General features: G+C 35.8%; 1 protein-coding gene across 1 annotated transcript; it reads right to left on the bottom strand.

Moving 5' to 3' along the window:
* Positions 1-782: 782 nt before the first annotated feature.
* tfr1b (transferrin receptor 1b) lies at positions 783-22299 on the bottom strand. Its single transcript, XM_055059459.1, has 19 exons — positions 22203-22299; positions 20179-20216; positions 19383-19590; positions 19032-19209; positions 18194-18331; positions 17932-18016; positions 17364-17483; positions 10862-10957; positions 9784-9923; positions 8659-8828; positions 8465-8584; positions 7146-7231; positions 7001-7064; positions 6865-6932; positions 6332-6399; positions 5504-5594; positions 4802-5029; positions 4347-4496; positions 783-3554 (listed from the first exon to the last, which is right to left on the bottom strand). Exons 2-19 carry the CDS (start codon positions 20209-20211, stop codon positions 3342-3344), a joined length of 2256 nt encoding a protein of 751 aa, XP_054915434.1. The 5' UTR covers positions 20212-20216; positions 22203-22299; the 3' UTR covers positions 783-3341.
* Between the last annotated feature and the right edge of the window lie 3449 nt (positions 22300-25748).

Here is a 25748-nt window from a genome sequence, read left to right as displayed (position 1 = left end):
AGGCGATGCGTCACAGAGTCCGCCATATTGTGAGTGGCAACACTATGTTAATGAGGCGGGAAAAGTATGCTGGGAAACTGAGTTTGCTCAATAATAATAATAATAATAAGTTTATTAGAATAAAATTAGATTGATCACCTGATTTACCCAAAATGCTACAAATACAAATAAAAGCGTGAATATCAACACACTTAAAATGCATCACTTATTAAAAAAAGCCGAATTTTACAAAATGAAAAATAAAATGATAGAAATAGTCATTTTGATCCACTAAAAAAATAAAGTTCTCCAAACCATTTAATTATTTAATGTATTTTTAAAAAATACATTTAAAAATTAAGAATTCTGTAAAACAAACATGCTAATTTCCCTCTGAAGTTGTAAAGAGCAACTTAATTTAATTAAACTAACATTGGTTTTGCTACTTTTTTTTCCCAAATATCTAAGTTTATAATCTGATCAATAGCTTAGCTCATGTACAAAACCTCAAATTTGTATTTGAATGAGACATAATGCATATTGAAGAAAATAGATAAATCTTTCACCAGTAATGACAAAGTGACAAAAGAAAAACAAAATTTTTCACATTTTACTACAATTAAGAGGATATTGGACATTTGTCATGCAACAGTTTAGCTTGAACCATTCTCCTGATCAGAGGAATTTTAATTCATTTTCATTAGTTTAAAAACTGCAGGTACAATGATTGTTGCAGCACAACTCATTTATGCCTTACTGGGGCAATTTATGCATTGGTTATATTGAAGAGCAGACAGCAGGGGTAAGTGATGCTTCGCCAGAGTTTATTAAATTTTTATGCTGAATTTAGAAACCACATTACAGATTTCATATTTGATATTATACATGCCATCAATTTGAAGAGGTTTAGACACAGTAACTGAATTAAAACGGTATTTTGAGACATTCTTTTGTTTATTTAAACAGATTTAACAACCAGATCGAACATTTATGGAAATGAATTCATGATAGCAAGATTTGAAACAAGTTTAGGTTACAGTATAATGAGAGGCAAATGCATGCATTGAATAATTCTTATGTAGCTTGTGAATTGCTTTTACGCAGCAATATATTTGGCGGTAGTGAGGCTTACAGTATTTTAGACACTAATGATAAGAACATACAGTAAATCTAAAACAAGACTTGAACTGCTGATTATCTAGAAGGGAGAGGAGGGCAATCGTTAAAAACAACTTTTCAAGATGAGGAGCGTTAAGTAGCTAAACCGTCTAAAACCAACTTATTCTCAGAATTTTACAATTTCATTCTTGTAATTTTAAGACTTTATTATCCTAATTTCACAACTTTATACGTTTTATGATTTTATTCTCTTAAGTTTTCAACTATGTTCTCAATTTATGACTAATTTTACAATTTTATTGTAAACCTTTACAATAAAACAAATTTGTTCTAGTAATTTTACAATTTTACGACTTTATTTTCACATTATTCTGATTTTATTCTTGTAATAATGAGTTTTTCTAGAGATTTTTATATTTTATTCTTGCAGTTTTATTTATTTTCTAACATTTTATCTTAGCGTAGCCCTAATATTCTGCCGTATGTTTGCAATCTGATATTGAAAACATTCAGATTATAATTTATTGCTCAAGTCTAAATGCACCAAATGTTGACAACTATAAATTTCTAATTGTCGACTGGTCCACTGCCCGCCTCTCCCAGTAAAGTTCATCCAGTGTTAAACCACTTTAGAAACCTAAACAGGAAAATATAGCTGCACAGAAACTACATAGGTCCAGAAGCTTGTTTTTAACACACACATAAAAACCCAACAAATTAATATTTCAAGTATAAAACTCTGGGAAACACTGTCCCCGATAAGCTGTTCCACCGTTGAAGTGAAATATGAGAGGCACTGCTCCCGATAAATACACACAAACACAAAAAATACACATAAAATGGTAGACAAAAGCTACCGTCACTGGTCGGCATTATGGGAGACTCTGCTCCCGATAATGGATTTTAATTATGGAAGGCACTGCTCCCGATAACGCCATGATCCTAATACGTGCTCCAACGCAGACCGTGCAACATAAACGGCTTTTTAGCAAATTATGGAACCAATTTGAGCCTTAAGGTTGCACAGAATCATTTTACCAAATATTGACTTTAGGTAATTAGAGGAGGGGTGTCCAAAGTGCGGGATAGGGGCCATTTGAGGCCCTTGGAGTGATTTTTGTGGCCCCCAACTGCAATTAAAAAATTATACAAATTTGGCCCAGAGATGGAGATTTTTAATTTTTAATAAGGGTAAAATTTTTACCAATATAATTTTCATATAAATGATCATCTTTTTACACCCAAAAATTTTTTCTTGAAAATTCAATTTTTCTTCACTTAAATTGATTTAATTATTTTAATAAACTAGGAAAATGACCTAAATTCTACCATTATTACAGGAAATAAAATTATTCAATCAAGTCTAGACAAAACTGAAAACAGCAAACATCCAAAATCTACAATAGTACGTCAGGGTATCATCCAGGAGAAAAGAAGGAGTAAATTTCCACTAAACAATTCAGAAATTTTGAGATTATTCTCACAAAATTTTCTACCAAAAACTTAAAAATTTCTGTGTTTCAAATGTTGAATTTCTGATATCAATCAACACATTTCTGAAGTTTATGGTGGAGATTTACTGCGCCTTTTATTTATTTTCATTCTTCACGACGGCCCTTTTATGTCGTCATGAAAATCCTTTACAAGTTTCAAAATTACAATAAATGCAATAAAATAATTTAAAAATTGGTCTACTTTATTTTGTTGGGTTTTTTTTTTGGACTTTTGAGTCGACAAGTTTGACTTTGGACACCCCTGAATTGCTCAAATCCAGAAAAAACAATTGCAAATTTGGTGCGATTTTCTATATTTTGTTTCTCCCAGCAGATATTGAACATCTGGAGTTCAAACGGGAGACGTGTGAGCCAGGAGAGTGAAATCCCAGCGTTATCCGATGCACCTTTTCTTCAGCAACAGTAACGGAGTCATTGTAGTAGCAGATGCTGCTGTGGCTTTCGACAGTATAACCGTCATAATTATGGAAGGCACTGCTTCCGATAATGCTGTATAAAAAGACAAACAATAAATATAGTGGGCACTGCCACTGATAAATATCAAACAAGAACTAAAAGTATAAATAAGGTTTCAGTGCTTTGAGGAGGCGATTTGTTTCAGGTTCACAGTTGTTTCTTTTTCTAGATTTTGTGATTCGCTTGTGCTTCAGGTATTTAAACGTTGGAGCACTATAATTAACCTTCAAGCAGCTTCACACACACTCACACACAGATTTCCTGTTTCCTGCTTCAGATTTCGTCGTCGATGTTCCAGACGTTGGCGGCCATGGCGTTGGCGCATCCCTGCAGGTTCCAGGTGGCCAGAGCCAGATGGAGGCGGAGCTTCTCCAGATCCTCGGCTTCAGCGATGGCCGCCAAGGTGTGGGGGCCGCAGCCCAGCAGCAGGTGGCGGAACGGGGCCTCGACGACGGAGACGTACGGAGAAAGGAGGGAGTGCTCAACCTGAGAGAGGAAACACAGAAAGACGTTTGGCTTTATTAACAATTCAATTCAATTCAATTCTGAATGACTTCAGTTATCCTAAAAGGGAAAATAAATGTCGTAACACAATCTTACCAGGTAATTGTGGTCTAGTTTCTGGTGCACATATCTTATTACACTTGATAGAAGACAAAATAACCTTCCAGAGAGATTCATTAGCTTGTTTTAAGTAAATAATTTCTTAATTTTGATAAAAAAGTGCTAGTTTTACTGGCAAATTGTTATAACTTGGGAAAATGTAACTAATGGAACTAGAACTTTTTCATCAATATTAATGAATTATTTACTCAAAGCCTCTATATCTTGCTGTAAAGTTACTTCTGAGTTAGTTTGTTATTTCAAGTTTAATATTTGCACTAGAAACTAGACCAAAAGTCCTTGGTAATATTTTGTGTTTTTGCAGTGAAAAGTGAGACGGATCTATGATAGCAGTCAGTCTCACAACCACTCTGAAGAGGCCTCTGACAGACAGTCGTATGACAAAATGTGTTCTTATTACAAATGTGTGCAAACTTTATTTATATTCAACGTTTGTGTTGAAAAAACACAATCTTGCCATTACGATGGCAAAGAATGGAAGATAAAGGTTTATGAAAACATCTGGCCACAGTTGTGGTTTGGTTTACAGCAAGTGAATTACACAGTTGGACCAGAGAGGGGAGAAGAAATACAAAATCAGGACAATAGTTTCTACTTCTGCAAAACGTTCTCCTTACTTAAATAAACCGTAATCACTGTCCATTGCGATCTCACCTTCATGATTCTGTCGTTCAGGATTCGACAGGATTCCTTATCCGTCAAGTCCGTGTTGGCGATGTCGTTGGCGATGGCGTCGGCCGCTCGCTTGTACGAGCCGCGGGCGCGATTCAGCCAGTTGGGACTGACGTCCTTCAGCTGACCGGACTAGAAGGAAGAAAACACAGCATGAACACTTTTAGGGAATATATCTAGATCACAGGTGCCGGTTTATGAATGTCCAAAAAGGGTGATTGAGGCGCTATGTATGCATAAAACTACCTGTTAACAGCTGCGTTCGATTAGCTCTCCTCAAAACATAACAGGTTTAACATCTTTTCACATTGATGTAATTTACTAATATTCACTTAGTCAATAAAATCAATTCATCACCCAGCCATAATCAAAATTATCCATTTAATTAGATTAAAAACATGAATCCTAAATGTGAATCAGGTGGAAAAGGTCCTAACTTGAGTGAGCTGGTTGACCCGTTTGTAGACCTGGACCACAGCTTTGGTGATGGGGCCGTAGTATCTGCTCACATCCAGACCCAGCAGGTGGTCATGGACCAGACGCAGCGTCATCAGGCCGGCGAACTGCGCCGCCGTGGCCATGACGTTGCTGGTGCGTTGGCCCGTTCGGTAGTTCAGGTGGTCCATGTTGTCCAGGCCGGTGCCGTAGTAAGGGTACGACTCGGACTTTAAACAGAACCACAACAAAAGCCATTAATTGAGCTGCAACTTCAGATTCATTGAGCAACTGATTATTTTGGTAATTAATAGATTTATCCTAATCAAAAATGGACGCATTTTGCAGATATTTAATTTAAGCACTTATGCCTATTTAATATTAAAAATACACAAAAAAATAAAGAAAAATGTAAGTCGTTTTATAAATAAAAAATGTCATTTTACTGCCTAAAATGCAATAACAGCATCATTTTTAAGGATTTCAAAAACTGGGTAGGATATATTTACAAAGAAAGATTTTTTATCTTAATTGCAAAATGCATGTTTTGGTTTTTTTTTACAGTTTTTGCTTTAATACTGCTTTGAGCATGTAGTTCTCCCATCAAATATATCACGATTAATCTGACTGATAGTTTCAGCCCAAACTGTTAACTGAAACCCTTCAGAATAAAACAATATTGATGTTTTAAGAGTAAAACTTACATCTGATTGGGTGAAGTGGAAACACATGGAGGGAATTCCAGCAAAAGCCAGGAAAGGATAAGCTGGATCTTCCATCGACATCGTCCTCAGTCTGCAAGCAGGACAAATACTTTTTTTAAAATAAGTTTTTTCCTATGGTACAGATGCATTTGGCTTAAAATACTCAATTTAAGACTGATTGTTGCGTTAAATTGTGGGATTATTAAACTACAAAAGCACAAAGTTGTAAGTATTTTTGTCTAGATTCATTTACAAATATCTTAGTACACGTGAAATACGAAAAAATTAAGTTACAAGAAACTTTTCAGCAAGAAATAGGAGAAATGCATAATTCCTTAATATTAATGGAAAAAATTCTACTTCCATTGGCAGATTATTTCACTCGTTAAACATTTTTCTCATCTTATAAATTAAATAATCTGCCAATAAAGCTTGTACTTTTCTCATCTATATTAAGGAATTATAAACTTAAATCAAGCTTCCATGTATTGCTGAATATTGTAAGTTAGTTTTGTCTTATTTAAAGAGTAGAAAAATATTTTCACTAGAAAAAAGACAAAAATACTTGGTAATATTTTGTGTTTTTGCAGTGTAATCCCAAATATGTGCAGCGTAAAACAAGTAGATTATTTTAAAATGGATTAATTCAAATGTATCCATTTTAATTATTGTTAGTTTGGTTGTTTTGTACCTCAGTTTTTATAGATAAATACCTCTGTTCCTTTGTCTGTAATGTTTGTTTTATTTGAATGGCAAATAAAATAAATAAATAATAAAATCTCACTTGATTTGAAAAATAAAATCATTTCAAGGGAATCTCCTACTTACACTCTGGACTCCCAGTTATTTCCTCCCATCGCCTGGTAAATTGAGACAGATGTTCTAGGCATGTTCACCTGCAAGAAACAGACAAATGTCACAATAAATCAAATATTCACAGGATTATTCACAAGGTTGATTATTTACATTTGGACAACAACAGTTAAAAAGATACTTCCCTATAATACTATTATGAAGCCGCCATTTTGAAAAATACTGCAAACATTTGAGTAAAAAATCCTAACTGGCACTTTTGTGTGTTTTTAATTTTGATAAATACTTTATGATCTATTTTCATTGTTGTTTTGGTTGTTTGTTGATTTAACTTTGCGATTTAAAATGTTTACCAGTTACATTACAAGCTATTCTTTAGAAATTGAAGTTTTTTTTTATTATTATAATCTTTGGGAGGGTGTACTAATATGCCATTTTTATTATTATCTGAAAAATGGCCTTAAAATGTCAATATTGTCATTTATCTCAATAATTTATTGCCCAGCAGTTAGAGTCAGCTTGCGGTTCATAATAAAGTTGTGTTTTACCTCCTTCATCGTGCTCTCAATAAGGCTGTACAGCAGCGGACTTGCAGAGGCGATGAATCTTTCTTGACCTGTCAGATATAAACTTAATCAGTTTTAGCCACTTTTTCCAACATGTTTTGGTTTTTAGAGTGCATACCCATGACTACTCCATCCAGGTTGATGTATGTGAAGACACTTCGGTCAAGAGAGGACATGTAACCCTAAAAACAACAAAACAGAACAACTTATTTAAGCACTTTTCTCCCCAAGCAGAAAGTTCAGTTTAAACATTTAATTCTTACCTCCAGCCACTCGGTGGCGCCAATGTTTCCAAACTCTCCAGCGCTCCAGCTTGCAAATATTATGCTTCTTCTTGGTCTGAACTCATCTAAAACAGGAAACATTTTTAAAGTTTTAAACCAGCAAAAATTCTCAAACTTTTCAATCTGAATGTTCAGTTTTTCTTTATATGAAAGCATATAAAGCTTTTATGGTGAAGGAAGAATAAGACTCCTCCATATTTTTAGATAAAAATGTTATAATTTTCCAGATTTTAAACATAATATTTTGTTATTTTTGAAATCTAAAACTCTTCACATTGTGGATTGAGGACGAGCGTTTCCAACACCAAATTCAGATTCTTGAGTTATTATTTGGTTTGTATAAAATATATATTTTTTAAATAGATCAATTTTATTTTGCTCCTTAGCATTTTCGCTAATTTTAAAATCCATTAGCTTCCCTTGAATAGATTTTTCTGGATAAATTCTAAACTGTTAATTTAATTAGCATTTTTGTAAACATTTTATTGAATAAAATGCAACATTTGTGTTGAAGTTAAAGCAGTTTATAATTTATATTCATGCTCTTATTCTGAAGCACGTGAAGACTGTTTAAGCTTCCGTTTCTTCTCCTCACATTTTCTTTTTCTTTCCCACCCAGAAACTTTATTTCAAATAAAGGAGCAAAATAAAACATGAATAGTAAAGAACAAGACATAAACACATGCAATATCGAAGGGAATTTAATTCCTTTAGAGTTAAAAAACTTCTTAACTAGCAAGTGGCCATTCATGGCAACATGGCAAACGTCAGACTGAACTTATAAATCCCTGCGCAGACTGCCGGCTAGATAGGTATCCAAGATGGTTTAAGTTTGGGGTGACATCTTCACCAATTTCACTGCAAAAAAACAGTGTCCTACCAAGTAATTTTGTTCCAGTTTCCAATGCAAATTTGCTAATACACTTGAAATAAGTCAAAACTAAATTACAAGCAACTTTTCAGCAAGAAATAACTCAATAATTCCTTAATAATGATGAAAGATTCCTGGTTCCATTGGCAAATAAATTCACTTACAACAAAATATGTTTACCTTGTTATAAGTAAAATAATTTGAACAAATTATTGACTAAAAATAAGTTTAAGTTAGTTCTGTCTTGTTGTATTAACATATTGGCACTAGGAACTAGACCAAAATACTTTGTAAGATTTTGTGTTTTTGTAGAGTGGCTGCTGCCTATCGTTTGTTTTTCCTGGTTCTTACATTCAAAAATAAAAGTAAATCATAGTAAATGTAAAATGAGTAAGAAAAACATGATATTTACAATTAAACTTCTTACCTTTTTTCACCATCTCTTGGAAGGCCTTGGCCAGTTCGATCAGCACCGAGGTGCCAACAGTGGCCATGGTGTAACCTCTGCCCCAGGCATCCCTCTGTGCTCCCAGCACAACATAACGATCTGAATATTCAATTAAAACTCAGCTCAGAACCCTTACATTTAATAAAACTCACAAAACAACAGAAAAAACCTACCAGGATCAGTAAATCCTTTGATAACGCCAAACACATTGTGGATCTCCTTATTGACCAACACGTTGTTCACCTCCACAGTGACGTTCTGGCTGCCACCCAGCTTGTAAACCACAGACTTTAGCTCACCTTTGAAGTCACTGTTTGCATCTACTTCAGGGCCACCAATTTTCCTGAGGACGACAAACAGAAAAGTTAATTTTATTTTTCCAAATTAAGAGGTTTTAATGATTTATGCTAATAACTGACAAAACTGGGTTCATAATTTTGTATTTATTGTGGATTTTCCATTTTGGACACTCATAATTATGCAAATATATTAGTACATCCTCCAACTCCTCCACCTGCTTTGTGAAACTTCTGGAAAAGTCCTTGAAAGGCCTTCATCTATTCCAAATGTGAATCTATAGATTAGGTCTGAATCATGGATGCAAACAATTAATCAACTTAGAGTTAATTGTGGATTAATGATTTATTAGATTAAAATCTAATGTCCGCTTTGACCTTCTTTTAATGTTGTAGTTTGGCCGCCATCCAGCAGAGGGCACCGCTGGTCATTCTTATGCAATATTAAAATTTAACAATTTTTTAATACTATGAAAAATTTAGTCCTTTATGTTAAGGTAAGGAGAAAATCCAAGTTTTTCTTTGCTGCCAAAGACATTAGAAATTTTTAGATTGATCTCAAAAATTTATAACAAAAAAAAAAAGAATTTGAGTTTGAAAAGTTTAAAATGTGCTAAAAATTAAGAAATTTTTTAGGTTAATCTAAAACATTTCTAGAAAAAAATAGACATTTTCTGAGCTTGAAAAGTGTAAAATGTCTGACTTTTGAAGATCAAAATTTTCCAAAGTTGATTTGGTTTTACATTTGAAACTCAGAAATTTGTACATTAAAAAAAATTCTGAGATTATTCTCAAAATTTTACTTTTCTTCCTCCTCTCAATCTACAAAGGCCCTAATTCATCATATGTAGATTCACTCATTAATTTATAACTTGCATCTCTTTTCTGAATCCACAATGAAATTCAAACTTGAGCACCCAAATATCGTTTTTAAGAATAACCTCCACCCTGAAACAAAAAGGTTCAGCTACATCTGTCATGCAGTGTCGTTAAGTTGCTAACATTAGAAGAGTTGCAGCTGAGCTGGCAGTGATGGTCTGGGCCGGGATCTTTGGGAGGCCAGCTGACTCCGTTGGGGCAAACAGGGTATGGTTGAAGGACGGGAATCCAGGGGTGTAGGGGTCACCAGAACCAAGATGGACCTGGAATCAAAAGATGAATGAATAGGAAACCTTTTCTTTTTGGTTTCCTGCTGGGTCATAACCCCTTGCAGAGTGGCGAAAGAGGTACTTGGTGGAAGGCAAAAAGCTGTTCGACGACGACGACTACCATTCGTTTTAGCTGTTGAGTTATCTTAAATATATCTGTGATGTATATAAAAGCAAAAGGGATGCAGTACTTTGCTACTAATAGTCAACACTACAACAAATAGATGAAGTCAGAAAAAGGTTTTAACTAAGAATAAAATAGCGAGGGAGAGGAAAGTAGTTTGGTTGTGCTGGCTTGACGTTGATAACCATAACATGTAGATGTGATGTGGAATTCTGTGTGTTTCGGTTCAGTTACAATAAAAAAAAAGGCGCCGCACACACCAACTCTCTGACCGATCATCAGTAGAGCAGGTGTTTAAATGAGCTAATCAGTGAGCCAATCAACTACCGCTGTTAGATTAGCTAATAGCAGTGGTAGCTAATCTACTACAGTAATCACTTATTAATAATCGCAAATGAACAAAAGCCTAAAAACAAGGGACGGATCAGCACACCTCTACTAAAAACATAACACTGTAACGGACTGAATGTTCTGTTCTTTGTGTGGGAAATGCTTGGGTGTTTTTTTTTAGTGCTGAATCCCGATACATTAGTAGCTTTGTTATCAGTCAGTTGCTATGGCAACAAGTCACGTAGCCGACACTGATATTAAGTTAATCTTAACGGTTTTTCTGCGTTATTTTTCCCTTTCCTGTGGCACACTGCACTAAATTAATAATCCCTGAATCTCTAGGTTTCATTTTGTTGACAGGATTGTTCTACTGCGGCTACAGACGGCATGTAAAAGAATCGTCTTTTTGCCTTCCAGCATTGTGCCTAAAATTTCCAGATGTAAACAATAATGTGCAAAGAATCTGTTTTGAACTGACGTGTCCGTAGAGTTCAGTGTCTGTAGCCAGCTTGTAATCTTCAGTATCAAGGTAGATCAGAACAGCAGAGGCTCCCATCTTGGCGGCGTTGTCCACCTGAAACACCAAAACAGATTCACTTCCTGGTCAAACAACGTTCTTTTCTACATTTTCTCTTGCTCAAAGAAAAATTCAACAATAGTGAATCTAAAGCAAGTAGTGGTCAACCTCAAACCGTTACTTATAGGACCTGTTCTAGTTATTATTTCCAATTGGACAAAAACTGCAGTGAGCATATTTTCAACTGTTTGTAGCAAGTTAATCTCTACTGCAGCCTATATTTTATAACAAACATTAAATATTTATGTATAATATATTCACATTTACACAATATATTTACAATATTTTGTAAGGAATGTTTCTACACTTTCATTATTTGTCTGCTCTTAGTTTGACACAATGCATGTAATTGTAACAGGGTTTTATTTTAACAATATTAAAGATGTGGAGTTTGTCAAAATGTGTTTATTTATTCATTAAAATGTATTCTTGCTTGTCAATAAGTTGTTTCTCCAGACATTAACGCTTTATAGTATAATGTTACCATTTGGCAACAAATCACTTGAAGCCCTTCCACACACATACAGTACCTCCAATTTTATAATGTAGTTCACTGAAAGAAAGATGGGACCCTAGAAAAGCAACAGCAGTGTTTAAATTGCTTTGCCAGTAATCAGATACCCTGTAGGAATAATTAGCTGGCTAAAGGAGGAGATAAAAGCCACAGATATTAAGACTCGAAAACTACTATGCATGGAGGGTTCCACCCCAAATCCAGCACCCTGAGACTGTACACGAGCCGCAAGGAAGGAGGCAGAGGACTAGTGAGTGTGAGAACCACTGTCCAGGACGAAACAACTAAGATCCAAAAATACATCAGGGACAAAGCCTCAACAGACAATGTGCTCAGTGAATGTCTCAGACAACAGGGAACGGAGGTTAGGTGCCAGAGATACCATCATGGGAGGACAACCCCTACATGGGATGTACCACCAGCAAATAACCCAAGTGGCTGATATCAGTAAATCCTATCAATGGCTGGAAAAAGCTGGACTCAAGGACAGCACAGAGGCCCTCATCCTGGCAGCCCAAGAACAGGCCCTAAACACCAGAGGCCCAGATCTACCACACCAGACAAGACCCAAGGTGTAGGTTGTGCAAGGAGGCCCCTGAGACAGTCCAGCACATAACAGCAGGGTGCAAGATACTGGCAGGGAAAGCGTACATGGAACAACATAACCAAGTGGCAGGCATAGTGTACAGAAACATCTGTGCAGAATCTGGACTGGAAACCCCGAAATCAAAGTGGGAAACACCCCCAAAGGTGGTGGAGAACGCCAGAGCTAAGATCCTGTGGGACTTCCAGATCCAGACAGACAGAATGGTAATGGCGAACCAGCCAGACATTGTCATAGTGGATAAACATCAGAGGAAAGCCGTTATGGTAGATGTAGCAATACCAAGTGATTGCAACATCAGGAAAAAGGAGCACGAGAAACTGGAGAAATACCAGGGCCTCAGGGAAGAACTGGAGAGGGCCTGGAAGGTGAAGACTACAGTGGTGCCTGTGGTCATCGGGGCCCTCGGGGCAGTAACCCCCAAACTGGAGCAGTGGCTACAACAGATCCCAGGAACAACATCAGACATCTCAGTCCAGAAATGTGCAGTCCTTGGCACAGCCAAGATACTGCGCAGAACCCTCAAGCTCCCAGGCCTCTGGTAGAGGACCCGAGCTCAGAGGATAAGAACCACCCGCGGTGGGTGAGAAGGGAATATATATATATATATATATATATATATATATATATATATATATATATATATATATATATATATATATATATATGTATATGTGTGTGTGTGTGTGTGTGTGTGTGTGTGTGTGTGTGTGTGTGTGTGTGTGTGTGTAACCGGATCCGATCTGCGTTGTGCTGACCCGAGCTCTGACCCGAGCTCAGAGGATAAGAACCACCCGCGTGAGAAGGGAAATTTTTTTATATAACGCCTTTGTTTTGTTTGTATTACATGTCCACCCACTAGGGGCACTGTTATGCCAGGAGCATATGTTATTGGTTTGTGTTCTTCTTCGGTGCTCTCTGTCTGTCTGTTCGGGGGACGCACATGGCGGAATAAAGTTGAGCAAAGACACGAGTTATTTTTACTGACTAACATTGGTAGCCGAGGATGGTTAGTTACTACAGAGTTCCGCCAACGTTTGAGGAAGGAAAGCCTTACGAAAGCTGGAAGAATGAAGTCAACATTTGGACGAGAGTTACAGATTTGGAGACGAAAAAGTAAGCGCTGGCTGTGGCTGTCGCCCTGGCTCTGTCTGGAAGAGCGCGGGACACTGCCATGGAAATTCCGGTAGACGATCTAAATAAAGACACTGGAATGACCACATTGTTCGCTAAACTAGATGACTTGTTCTTAAAAGAGGAAAAGGAAAGAATCTATTAAGCATACTCGGATTTTGACCGGATAATAAAATAAGTTAACATGTCGATGGCGGACTATATTATTGATTTCGAGCAGCGTTACTCGCGGATGAAGAAATACAACATGGAGCTACCTGACGCAGTTTTGGCTTTTAAGCTTTTGGACACCGAGTGTTTGGAAAAAAAACGGACAGACAGTTGGCTTTAACGGCATGCTCAGATGTAACATTTGCCTCTATGAAGTCCGCTTTGAAGAGAGTATTTGGCGAGAAAAGAGGTGCGGCAGCAGGAGGCATTAGCCGGGAGTCCGTGTATGCAACGGCGGCAAAAAGGCAAGTTCTGGCGGCAGAGTCTCCATCAGAAAACTCCGCAGCCCGGGACAAACCCGCTGGATAAGTACGGACGACGGTCAAAATGTGCAGTGTGCCAAAGTACTTTTCACTGGGTTAAAACTGTCCGCACTAAGCTGACGGTGTTAAAATTGCTGATGATACAAAAGACGTGGAAGAGTGCAGTTTAACTCTGTACACCAAAAAATCACCAACAGATGCAGAAATATGCATGACTGAATGTTTTGGCTCAGCAATAATAGACACTGCTTGCACCAAGACAGTTTGGGGATAAGAGTGGCTGGACAACTATAGTACTGTGTTACAAAAGAAAAGTGTGAAGACTATGAAACAGACAGAAACACAAAGTCACAGACCCTTCAAGTTTGGAGATGGAAAAATCGTCTACTCCATTAAAAACGGTAAAGATACCTGCTAAAATTGGCAATCAATCAATCAAATTTTATTTGTATAGCACATTTCAGCAAGGCATTTCAAAGTGCTTTACATCATAAACACAAGAACACAAAGTCATGCAACATATAATAGACAATACATTGTTACATATTACATTTCAAAAGCAATTCTAAACAGGTGTGTTTTTAATTGTGATTTAAAAGAAGTCAAATTTTTCCAAATTTTTGGTGCATAGATGCTGAAAGCTGCTTCTCCTCTCTTGGTTCTGGTTCTGGGGATGCAGAGCAGACCAGAACCAGAAGACCTGAGAGGTCTGGAAGGTTGATACAACAACAGCAGATCTTTGATGTATTGTGGTGCTAAACCGTTCAGTGATTTGTAAACTAACAACAGTATTTTAAAATCTATTCTTTGAGCTACAGAGAGCCAGTGGAGGGATTTTAAAACTGGTGTTATGTCTCTATCTTTCTGGTTCTAGTGAGAACAGGAGCAGCAGCATTCTGGATCAACTGCAGCTGTTTGATTGATTTATTGGACAGGCCTGTGAAGACGCTGTTACAATAATCAATGTGACTAAAGATAAACGCATGAATGAGTTTCTCTAGATCTGGCTGAGACATTAGTCCTCTAATCCTGGAGATGTTCTTCAGGTGATAGAAGGCCGACTTTGTAATTGTCTTTATGTGGCTCTGAAGGTTCAGGTCAGAGTCCATCACTACTCCCAGGTTTCGGGCCTGATCGCTAGTTTTTAGTTGTAATAACTGAAGCTGTGCATTGACTCTAGATCGTTCCTCTTTAGGTCCAAAAATAATGACTTACAGGAGTCACAAAATGTAATATAGAAACTGAAGTAGTACCTGCTAGCATCCCACTGCTGCTGAGTAAAACCTCATTGAAAAGGGCAGGGACTGTTTTGGACATGGAAAGGGACAGTGCAGTGATGTTCAACCAGCCTGTCAAACTGGACTTTACTAGTTCAGGTCATTACTGTGTGAACATTGTGGACAATGAAAATAGAAATTTCATTCACTCTGATAAGCTATTGCAAGTTAATGAGGAAGAAGTAGTACCTGCTATATATATATATATATATATATATATATATATATATATATATATATATATATATATATATATATATATATATATATATATCTCTCACATCCACTATAAAGCGCACTAAATCTTTTTAGACTGTGGCAGGAAGCCGGTCAAAAGAAGACACCCAGTAGTTCCCCAACTGTTCATGGAGGTTCCAGGAGAAAGTGGAACCGAGTTATAGTGTCTGTCGTCCGTCATTTGTGGTGACAATAAATCAGCTCACTTCTACAGCTATTTGATTCGAGGACAACGGATTGTAAAGGTGGTAGATGAGAATGTCCTCTCTACAGATAAATCCTGCAGAGAGGACATGTGTGAAAGGGGTTTTATTTACCTTTATGAGAAGCAAACAAAAGCAGAGGAATCCGACACACCTATTTCTCCTTCCCCTCCTCTCCGAAATGATAAAGACGGTTTTGGAGAGCAGACACAACCTCTAAATTTGGTCAAAGAAAATAGCACAGAAAGCAAAACAAGTGGCCATTTTGAGGGAGGAGAAATGAGAGTCAGACAGAAAATTTGACTCCTGAAATGTACAGCAAAATAGAAGAAACTTTCTGGGAGAATATAATGCCAAAGTTGTTTCTCATTTTTTAGTTATGCATGGTATTTCCTTGTGTTGTTTCTTGCTGGGCTGGTAATTTCACATATTTCTGTCTTGGCTTTTTTTTATTGTGTTTCCTTGTTTTTTTATTGGAGTTTTAAATGACGCCTGAAGTTTCTCTTCGGGCTGTCCGATTTCCTCCCACTGTCTAAAAACATGTCTGTCTTATTGGTCTCTCTAAATTCTGCTGAGGTGTGAACAAAAAATACATTGGCAGAAACAGGACTATCACGTTATTATCGTTCAAGCAGTTTTTCCGAGTTAAGCCTGACTTGCAGTTGGAACAACAAGGCTGCCCAAACAAACTTACCCAGTCTCTAAAAAGCGAAGCAGTGTCGTTGAGAAATTTTGTGGATGGAAGCACAACAACGAGGCCATTCGTCAGCAGCTCTAAGAAGGACGTCTCACACACTACAAGTGTTTTCAAAGTACATTTCCCGATCAGTGTTGCCGCCGTACGAGTCCAGCCAGACGAGCACCAATTCCACTAAACACAAAATCTCAAACTGTTTTCCCATTTTCGATGACGGTTCTCTCTCCCTTAGCTCCATTAAAACAGGGTAGATGTCCGCTGGGGAAAAGTGTCGTCCTGGCTCGTGGACGGCGGTGTGAATCAGATTAGCACAGTTCGGGATACGGTGACTTAGGTTGAGAATGCTCTGAAATCCAGCACTCATCCAGCTGTTATTGAAATGGTTTTCAAATCTGCACATGTCTGTCTCAGTCTGTCCCATTATCATTTGCTCCTCAATTATAACCTTCCCGTCCGGGTCCGTTTGGTTCTGAGGAACAGTACAAAGCAGTTTCTCCGAAAAGTCTGAGGATGAAAAACTATCCCGGCCGGGAAAGTTTTGACTTTGGGGATCATGAAAAACACACCATTGTTTGGGGTTTCAGTGCTGTTCGTTAAATCTGCTTCCCCGTCCGGGGTGCAGTTCAGTTTGGGATTAACAAAAACCCTACGAAATGATCAAAAAGTTTCTGCATACCCGTTGTGACCAGGTATCCAAGTCCAAATCCAATAGGAAAAATTAAGGGGTACATTTCTGAAACTCTAAAAATCTTTGTCCGACAAAGCTGGGTATCACAAACTTGTTTGGATCCTAACTGACCATGAACTTAGTCACACGCATTTAAGGTCTCATAGGCTATGATGAATGACACTGGAGTTCTGGTGCAAGGTCTTGCTTCTGATCGGTGCTACGGAAACAATCAGACCAGTTCTGCATGACTCAAATTATAAATGAAAATGAAATAATTTTTTTCCATCCATCCATTCATCTTCTGCCGCTAACCAGATTTTTAAAAAAAAATTAATTTATTTAACATACAGAGGTTGACAGTAGAATTTCATATGGTTGAATTTTTGCATTTGTGGTTTTCCGTATCTGCTGCGGTATAAATTGACAAAAGCCATTTGTCCATTATTATTTTTAACACAATCCTTGGTAAGCTAGCTGTACCGTCGCACTTTGAGTTAACGTAACAGATAACGGTTGTTTACGTGCAGTACCTATTGGACCACTAGGGGGCGCCCGCGGACCACCGCAGTTTGAGAAAAACTGATCAACACATACCTGTTGTGCAAAAGTGATTTTTCCAGCTCGCAGCAGCAGGACGGCGCCTTTCAGGTCAACTTTCCCCTGAACAAAGTCCAGATCCTTCTGACGGCCGTAGTTCCCGTACACCAGCCGGCCCTGGAGCCGTCAGGAGAAAATGAATGTCATCCTATGTTATCATTACTAGTTAATTGTAAGATAAAATAAATTTTAATTGGGTTTCACAGAAAATGAAGCAAAAATACTTTCCACATTTTAAAGATAAACAAACCCATAATTTTACCCAAAAGAGAAGATCTTTGGTGATTCGATGCAGAAGTGAATCACTGAAGTAAACAGACTTACTGTAAGGATTTAGTGCAGGTGAGGTTTACTGGAAAAGAAGCCTAAACAGTCTAATAATACCCAAAGCTGTTCTGTAACAGTTTAAGTGTCAATAAGCTAATGGTCTGGTTGAGATTAATGCCAAGTCTAAATCGATTTAACAAGTTTAAACCTGTAATACAGTCTAAGGCGTCAGAAGACTGAGAATCCTTCAGAGTGGTCCTGAAGGTGAGAGGTTAAAGGTCACGTCCTCATAACTCACCTCAACTTTGCCCGGTTTGCTGTAGGCCAAATATCCCGCAGGCTTGATGACGTCTGAACCAAAGTAAATAGTGTTGGGTTTCTGGCTGTAAAAGCAGAAGGTGAACAGTGGGGTGTTCACTTCTAAAATAAAATTAAAATACAATTTACACACAACTACATTGCAGCAACTTATTAAAACCACGACATAAGCGTTTAATATCAGTCGATATTGTTAAGTATTCATTTGTTTTGTAAACCAGAGAAATGGTAATGTCACCCACTTGTCGGGCGTCTGAAGCTGAACGTAATGGATGTCTGTCCACGGCGTCATCCCCAACGTCTTGAAGGTGTCGAAGATCCTGTTCGCCAGACTCATGTCTTCCTCACTTCCTGCCGAGCGACTCTTCACATCAAAATCCCTGCAGAGCAAAAGGGAGGCATTTGATTTATTTATTTTTCCCGCTTGGAAAAAAATATTTACTTTGTGGATTCTCCAATCTTTAGCCCTTCACGCGGCATAAAACTTTCACAAATACAAAGTTGAAATCTAGATATGATTTTCTATTTATGTTTTGTCTTTTTATAAAAGTCTCCAAATTTAAACAAAGCTGTAAATATGATTGTTCTTTTAGGGGAAAGTAAAACTGTACTTCTGCAGGCCAATGTAAATGAACTGGTAACAATCTTTTATATTTTATTAGAAGTACATTAAAAGATTTAATTAATTCCTTTTTTAAATAAGAAAATAAACACTAACTAACGTAGCCTATTAGCTAAAGCTATGCTGCTTGAGGAGTTTGGGGTAAAACATATTGACAGACAAATGATCTTTTATGCAAAATGTACAAATGCTGTGTACAGTTCTTCAACTAATTAATTAATGATTAATAAATTACTAAATTAGTTGACAACTAATTGTTTCAGCCTTAGGACAACTGTAAAAAATATCAGATTTAAAAAGTCAACATTAAATCTGCTCCTTTTGAGTTTAATAAACCACCAACACCTGTTTACCTAACAATTCAACTGGTCTGACTCCCAGTGTTTACATGGTGAGCTGTGTTCTCAGCTTTAAAGTGAGAATAATTCAATCTGACGCCGAGCGCTTCTACGACCTACTTAAGCGTCTTTTTGAAAGCTTCGCTGCTGAGTTTGCTCGTTAGGAGTTCAGAAACGTTCTTCCAGGACGGAGTTGAAGGTTTTCCTGGATCCATCCCGCTGATTTTATCCCTTGAACTCGGTTCGCAGTCAGACTCAACCTTAGGTTTATGATGACTGATGAAACCAACCAGGTAGCCTGAAGGAGACACATACGATGACATCCTTACGCCTCAGACAGTGAGAAATATGGGACTAAAGACCTAAATAACAGGTTTTATGCATTAAAAATGATGCACTGAGAAATTTCAATGTAGAAAACTGTTATTTACAGCATTAAACATCACGTTAAAAAATGAGAAACTAACGAACCGCCAAGAAACACCATCAGGGTTCCCAGGATTATGAACGCCACGGTCCGCCTGCTGTGATGCAGCGGTGCCGGCCTGAAGCTCGGCGACCCGGGCGCCTCTGCCGCCGTGTCGCCGTCTGCAGCGTAGTCAGACAGGTTGACCTCGGAGTGCCTCTCGCCGTTCTCCGACGGCTGCAGCGTGAACCTGCTGTACCGCTCACTGTTCATCTAGAGACGCACAATAAGGGCAGAAAGTCTTGATTGTTTTGAAACAGTGTTGCTAGAGTGATCTGAAAAGTTGCTAAATATAGCGACGAATTTGTCTCTTGGTGGAATTGTTCAAAATTTGTCTGGGTTGAAATTATGCCTTCACTACAGTTACAGTGAAAGAGAAATTATTTAAAAATAACAGAAAATACTAAAGCTTACCAAATTCTTTTGTCTAGTTTCTAATTCAAATATCTTATTTTACTTGAAAAAAGATAAAACTAACTTAAAAATAACATTCAGCAAGATATATAAGCTTGTTTTATGTCAATAATTAATAAACTCCAGGTTAAAAAAAGTTAGTAATTTGAAGGCAGATATTTGCCACCTTTAAGGAGAAATGTTTCCTGTTTGAATTGAAAAAATCTGCCAGTGGAACTACTGTTCGTATCTACATTCAAGAATTATTGACTTAAAGCAAGCTTATATATCTTGCTGAAAATTTACTTTTAAGTTAGTTTATATGTTTCTTTATTTGCACTAGAAACTAGACAGAAATACTTGGTAAAATGTGTTTTTGCAGTGTGAGTTTTGTTCTTTATCACTCACCATCCTCTGAAACTGCGACCTTATCTTGTCCATTGTTGCTGTTTTGACAGAGAGGAATACAAATAAGTCACAAGGTTATAATCTCACATTCAATTCAATTAAATAATCACTTTTTATCCAAAAGAAAAATTCAATTTAATGATGATACTATGGGCAGGAAGGGCCTTATGCTAATCAGCTGCTTGAAGTTGTAAAAGCAGCAGGGCTGGACAATATGGCTGAAAAACGTATCACTACGTCAGTGTTTAATATCAGTCGATATCGATAACTATCAATTCGTTTTCTTGTTTTAAATATGTGAAATATTTCACCAGATTGGCTAAAACTGTGGCTAACTGTTTCAGCCACAATTTCACGCCGTTGTTTTTTATTTTAAAGTAGATATGAGGCAGAACTTCAAACTGCTGCTGCGCCGGTTACTCAGCAGGTTGTTGCTAGGTAACCATAGAATGTGCGAGTTGCTAGGTAACCAAAGCGCAAGTGAGTCACATGGATTCCACCAACATGTTATCTACTGATATTAATCACATGTCTATCGTGATATATGTTATTGATTTATTGTCCAACCCTACCTTGTTGCCATAGTTAGATTATAAGTCATAGCAAAAAATATTAACATTTGCAGGAGAGAAAAAGACTGAAAGAAAAACACCAGGAAGTGTGAGGAAAGTCACGTATGCGTTTTTTTTTCCCCCACAGAGGGAGGGGAATGTTTTCTGTGTAAACCTCCTGAGGTCAGGGTGGATCAGAATACACGGTTTGAAAAAATCTGTTTTATACACAGCGTTCTGTTTGTGAATCAAACACTATGTTCCTTATGTAACGGTTAAGGTCAAGTCTAGCTTTTTACTCGCTTTTCTGTAACTAATGATGCCATTTCAGCTGAATAATATCAGATAACTGCACACAAAAGCTCTTCAGTTTCAACAAAATCTCACATTTGTTTAAATAATTTAAATCACATATGTATTTTGTGAGCCTCAACTATATAGACAAAGTGTAATTATTTTGTCAATAACTGAGAAATATAATGTTAGCTTTGGGGAAGTTAGCAGAAAGGTTTGCCAAAACTGTGCATTTGTTTTTTTTTTTTAATTTACAGAGACCTTTGTGAATCTGAAGTTAAAAATTTTAAAAATCTTTAATTATCAAGAGCCACATAACTTTATATTACAACATATTAAATGTGTTATATTTTGATCAGTCACTCATTACTTCAGTCACCTTTCTACCAAATATTATTTTTACTCTTGAGTAATTTCTTGGATTGCTACTTTTTACTTTTAATTTAGTACAATTTTCTACCCACTTCTGGTTATACCTGAAAAGCCAATAATTCCTCTAATTTTCTAAGAAAGTCTAACTGTTTATTTTGAAAATTCATTGGGTGGAACAGCTAACATACCTAAGATTACAGAGTAGGCAGTTCCTTCTTGTCTGAACAAAAGGAGGAAATAGTAAGAGAGATCATTAAAATAAATCCACTAAACTGTGTTTAGCTTTCTTCCTCGTCTTTTTTAAATAAATAAACGGTGGCCATCTGGTTTATATAGTTAAAACGAAATAAAGAGGGAATTCAGTGCAATGCAGCTTGTCTTTATCTATTACTTTAGAGAGAAGCGTTGTTAAGGATTGGGTTGTAGTTTCCTGAGAATATTTTGTAAAAAACAAATTGTACAAAACAAGGAAATATGCTCATGTTTTGGCACATAATCGTTTTAACTGAAACCTGAATGAGGACAAACTCAGATGACTCATTTCCGTGGTGAATCGATTTCCTGGAACCAAAATATAATTATTTATATTCCACATGCACAAACAGGCCGAATTTTGCGTTAAAGTAAAAAGCTGAATTTTAGGTCGAATATTGGCGCATATTGGAGAAGAGTCGTTATTAATATCGTATATATTTGTTGTGACTTTGATAGGAGTTACGTAAACCCCAATGCGCCTAAAATATATCTGAGGCTGCAATAAATTAATTAAATCAATATATAAAAAAAGCGTAATATAGCGTAGCTCACCTTAGAGTCGCTTTGTAGATGTTTGAATGAAGGACATCTAAACACAAACGATATTATTACTCCGCTGCACAAGTATTCACGCCCGGAAGTTCTTCTTCTTCTTCGTTCATTTCCCTCCCCCCCTTGCCGGTTGGTGCAATACCGCCACCAACTGGTGAGAAGTGTTTATGAGCGCTCACTTTCAAAACGACAATAAACTAAATTCAGAAGTTAAAAACGACGCTTTTAGTTTTTTCTTCACATTTATGTTTTATTACACCAACTTTTTATTTTATGCACAAATTAATACGACTAATTATACTCACTGTAGAGTGAGTACAATGAGAGGCCTAAATTTAACTGTAATAAGCCTTCTGGTAGCAGAATACATTTGTTCTCAGCTTCAAGAGGATTCTATGTAGTCTATATGACATACCATAAAATTTACAAGTGGTGTTGCTCAAACTAATTAGTATACAGTATGTACATTTAAAATAAGAAAAAATATCTGACAAGTAACATTTCAGCAAGAAATAGGAGCTTGTTTTAAGTAAATAATTACTTAATATCGACGAAAAACATTGGCAGATGATTTAACTGATAACAAGATGTTGTTCCCGGATTATAAGTGAAATAATTTACCACTAAAACTAAAACTTTTTCATCAGTATTAAGAAATTATTTACTTAAAACAAGCTCCTAAATGTTACTTGTAATTGAATTTTATTTTATTTAAATTGTACTAAAATATTTGCCCTAGAAAGTAGACAAAAATACTTGGTTAGATTTGGTGTTTTTGCAGTGAAAATCATTCATAAATTTTCTTCTACCACACCATTTTGCTTGTTTGTGTAAAATATGTCAATATTTTTGTTTTTAACATGAAAAAGTTCAAGGTGCAAAAACAATATTTGCCCTTCAGTCTTTATTCTTGATATAGAATAAAACATTCGAATTATGTAAAATGTCATTTATCTGACTTCACACAAGGTTTTCTGTCATTAAATGATATAATATATTTATATTACCAGTTATTATGAAGCTGCAGATGTTCCTGTATCTGCAGGAATTGTTTTCTGATTGCAGCCTTCTCACTCTGTGACCTGCTGCTCAGGTAACACTGTAATAGCAGCAAAGTCCCAGATGGTGTCACCTCAGCGCTTTGTGTGAAACTTGACTCTCCTGAGGCGAAACGCCTGCAGATGGAGAAGCAACTGTCACCTTTTAAAGCAACAGCACACACAGCAACTGTGTGAAGGAATGGGAAGAAATCTGTTAACCCTATTTAAGCTTTGGTTATTGTTATTATTTGCTGTTTTGATTTCCAGCTTTTATATTTCTGTTAATATAGAAATTACTGTACAATAAAGACATACTAACTTAATGTTTTTTTTTTATTATTTCAAATGAAATATCTTAGAACAACTCGTTGCAAATATGTGCTTCACACTAGTAGAAGTAGAAAAGAATAAAAAATATATTTTTTGTGCCAATGGGAACAAATAGCAGATTACCAAGAAGATATGGGCCAATTGGGCAGATGCCCAGGGCGGCATCTTCTCTCGGGCAGCATGAGCAGTTTTCTAATTATATCTACAAAGAAAAAAAAAGTAATTATATTATGTAGGACTTTTTTATAAAAGTTGTGGAAATCAATTTGTTTTTATAAGTGTGTAATTTAAAAAAAAAGATAAAAAGAAACTTACATTTGTGTATTGATCAAAATTTATCTATTTAATAGTGATAATTTTTGACAGTATTTTTGTATTTTTCAACTGTGTTTATAGCATTCTTCTCTTACACATTTTTATATAAATAAATATATAATATAAAATATTTACATTAATAAAATATTAAAAGAAGTCTTGAGCGTTTCTATGGATAAAAAATGCCATCATGGCAGAGCAAAATTTTGTGTTTATATATATAAATTAGCTTACACATTCTTTATGTGTATTTAATTTAATTTGATTAATAAATAAATATTAACCTATGAAATATTTGAGTCTCCTTGCCGTTTTAAATTTATTTTAAAAAATTACTTTACTGAGAGAAATAAATTTATCTGTATAAAGGAATTTTGACATAATTAATTCTACAATAAATATATATTTAATATAAATTGACACTGTTTGTGTATTTTCATCTCCTTTCTGGCAACATATTGCAACAGAATATTAAAAATAATGATTGAAGACTCATTCAGGAAGAAAACAATAAAAAATGTATGAACACGCTTTTGAAATGTTGCAACGAAAGCCTAATTTTATCCATGAAAGTTGTTTCTTCATTCACTTCAAGGTCAGGTAATCACCTTGATCACCTGATTGTTCCATCTAATCAGGAACAAATGAATGGTTTTTCTGACTGGGCTGCACTTTATCTCATCATCTTGGAGTGGCTGATAAAAAAAAAAAACTATAGATCTTAATTTTTTTGTCCTTTCCTGCATCATTTATCTTGTTGCTGCCGCCAGCAGATTCTTCATCCTGAAAGACGAACAGAACAGCTGAGTGTTTGGAAAAACTCTACAGAAAACTGAATTACATGAGCAGACAAAATGTTTCTGGTGTTATAAACCAATAAAATGCTGTGAAAAATGTTTCTTGATTTCATATTTTCACACTTCAGTGTTTTCAATTTAAACTTTAGTCTAAAATACCACAAGTAAACACAAAATGCAGCTTTTAAATGCATTTTGCCTAAATTAATTTGTTTTATTCACATTATTTAATCATGTGACATTCAGCTAATTGTAGATAATACTTCATTTACATTATGTATTGAAAGTGAGTGAATTATAAAACTAAATCCATTTTCATTATAATTTTAACTTAATTCAGTAAATGATGAAAATTAGGAAAAAAAAAATAGAAAAACTTTTAATGTAAACAGTGTAGAAAAAGAAGTGGAATTAAATTACCTTGTATTGTTTCTCCATTTTATTAATTATTAGTGATATTTCTATTAATAAGTAAAGATAATTATTATAATTATTATTACAGTAATTTTTTAAAAATTATAACTATTAGATTTATAATAGATGTTATTTATAACAGTGATGATAATAATAATGTTATTATTATTAAAGACATTTAACTTTGTGCTGCTTTGTTTGGTTTATTTATTCATTTATGTATATTATTTATTGTACATTACATGTTCTATATTAACTTTGTCAACAGAAGTCTAAAGTGTATTTATTTATAATATTTCTTTTAATTTTTTAAGGGTGGGAAAGAGGAAAAAGCTGTTGTGTTGTTTTTGTTTTTTGGCCAAATCTGTTGACCTCATCTTGACTCAACTAAACATTTCAGGTTACCTTGTAAAAACAATAAAGCAATCAGCATTTGCAAAACATTTTTTAGCATATAATCTCCTTCTCGGCCGAAATAGTGCATAATAAAGAGTTATTAAGCATTTATTAAGTGTTTATAGTCTATCACTTCCACCTCTTCTTCTTTTATGGCAATTAAGAGTTCGTCGCACTGCTGGTGTGAAGCAGCTTTAATGAAACTCTTTAAAGACGTTCTTATTACAGCTTCAGTTTCCCTGACACCAACACCA

The sequence above is a fragment of the Poeciliopsis prolifica genome, unplaced genomic scaffold (genome assembly GCF_027474105.1).
Source record: "Poeciliopsis prolifica strain line A6 unplaced genomic scaffold, Auburn_PproV2 SCAFFOLD054, whole genome shotgun sequence".
Lineage (NCBI taxonomy): Eukaryota > Metazoa > Chordata > Actinopteri > Cyprinodontiformes > Poeciliidae > Poeciliopsis > Poeciliopsis prolifica.
Note: the sequence above shows the minus strand (reverse complement) of the source record. Positions and strands in the feature narration are given on the sequence as shown.

Coding starts and splice junctions, on each gene's coding strand:
- tfr1b (XM_055059459.1), bottom strand. CDS start 20,211: ATGGACAAGATAAGGTCGCAGTTTCAGAGGATG. Junction 19,591..20,178: donor GGTCGCAGTTTCAGAGGATG/GTGAGTGATAAA, acceptor GTGCGTCTCTAG/ATGAACAGTGAGCGGTACAG. Junction 9,924..10,861: donor ACACTGAACTCTACGGACAC/GTCAGTTCAAAA, acceptor TTTTGATTCCAG/GTCCATCTTGGTTCTGGTGA.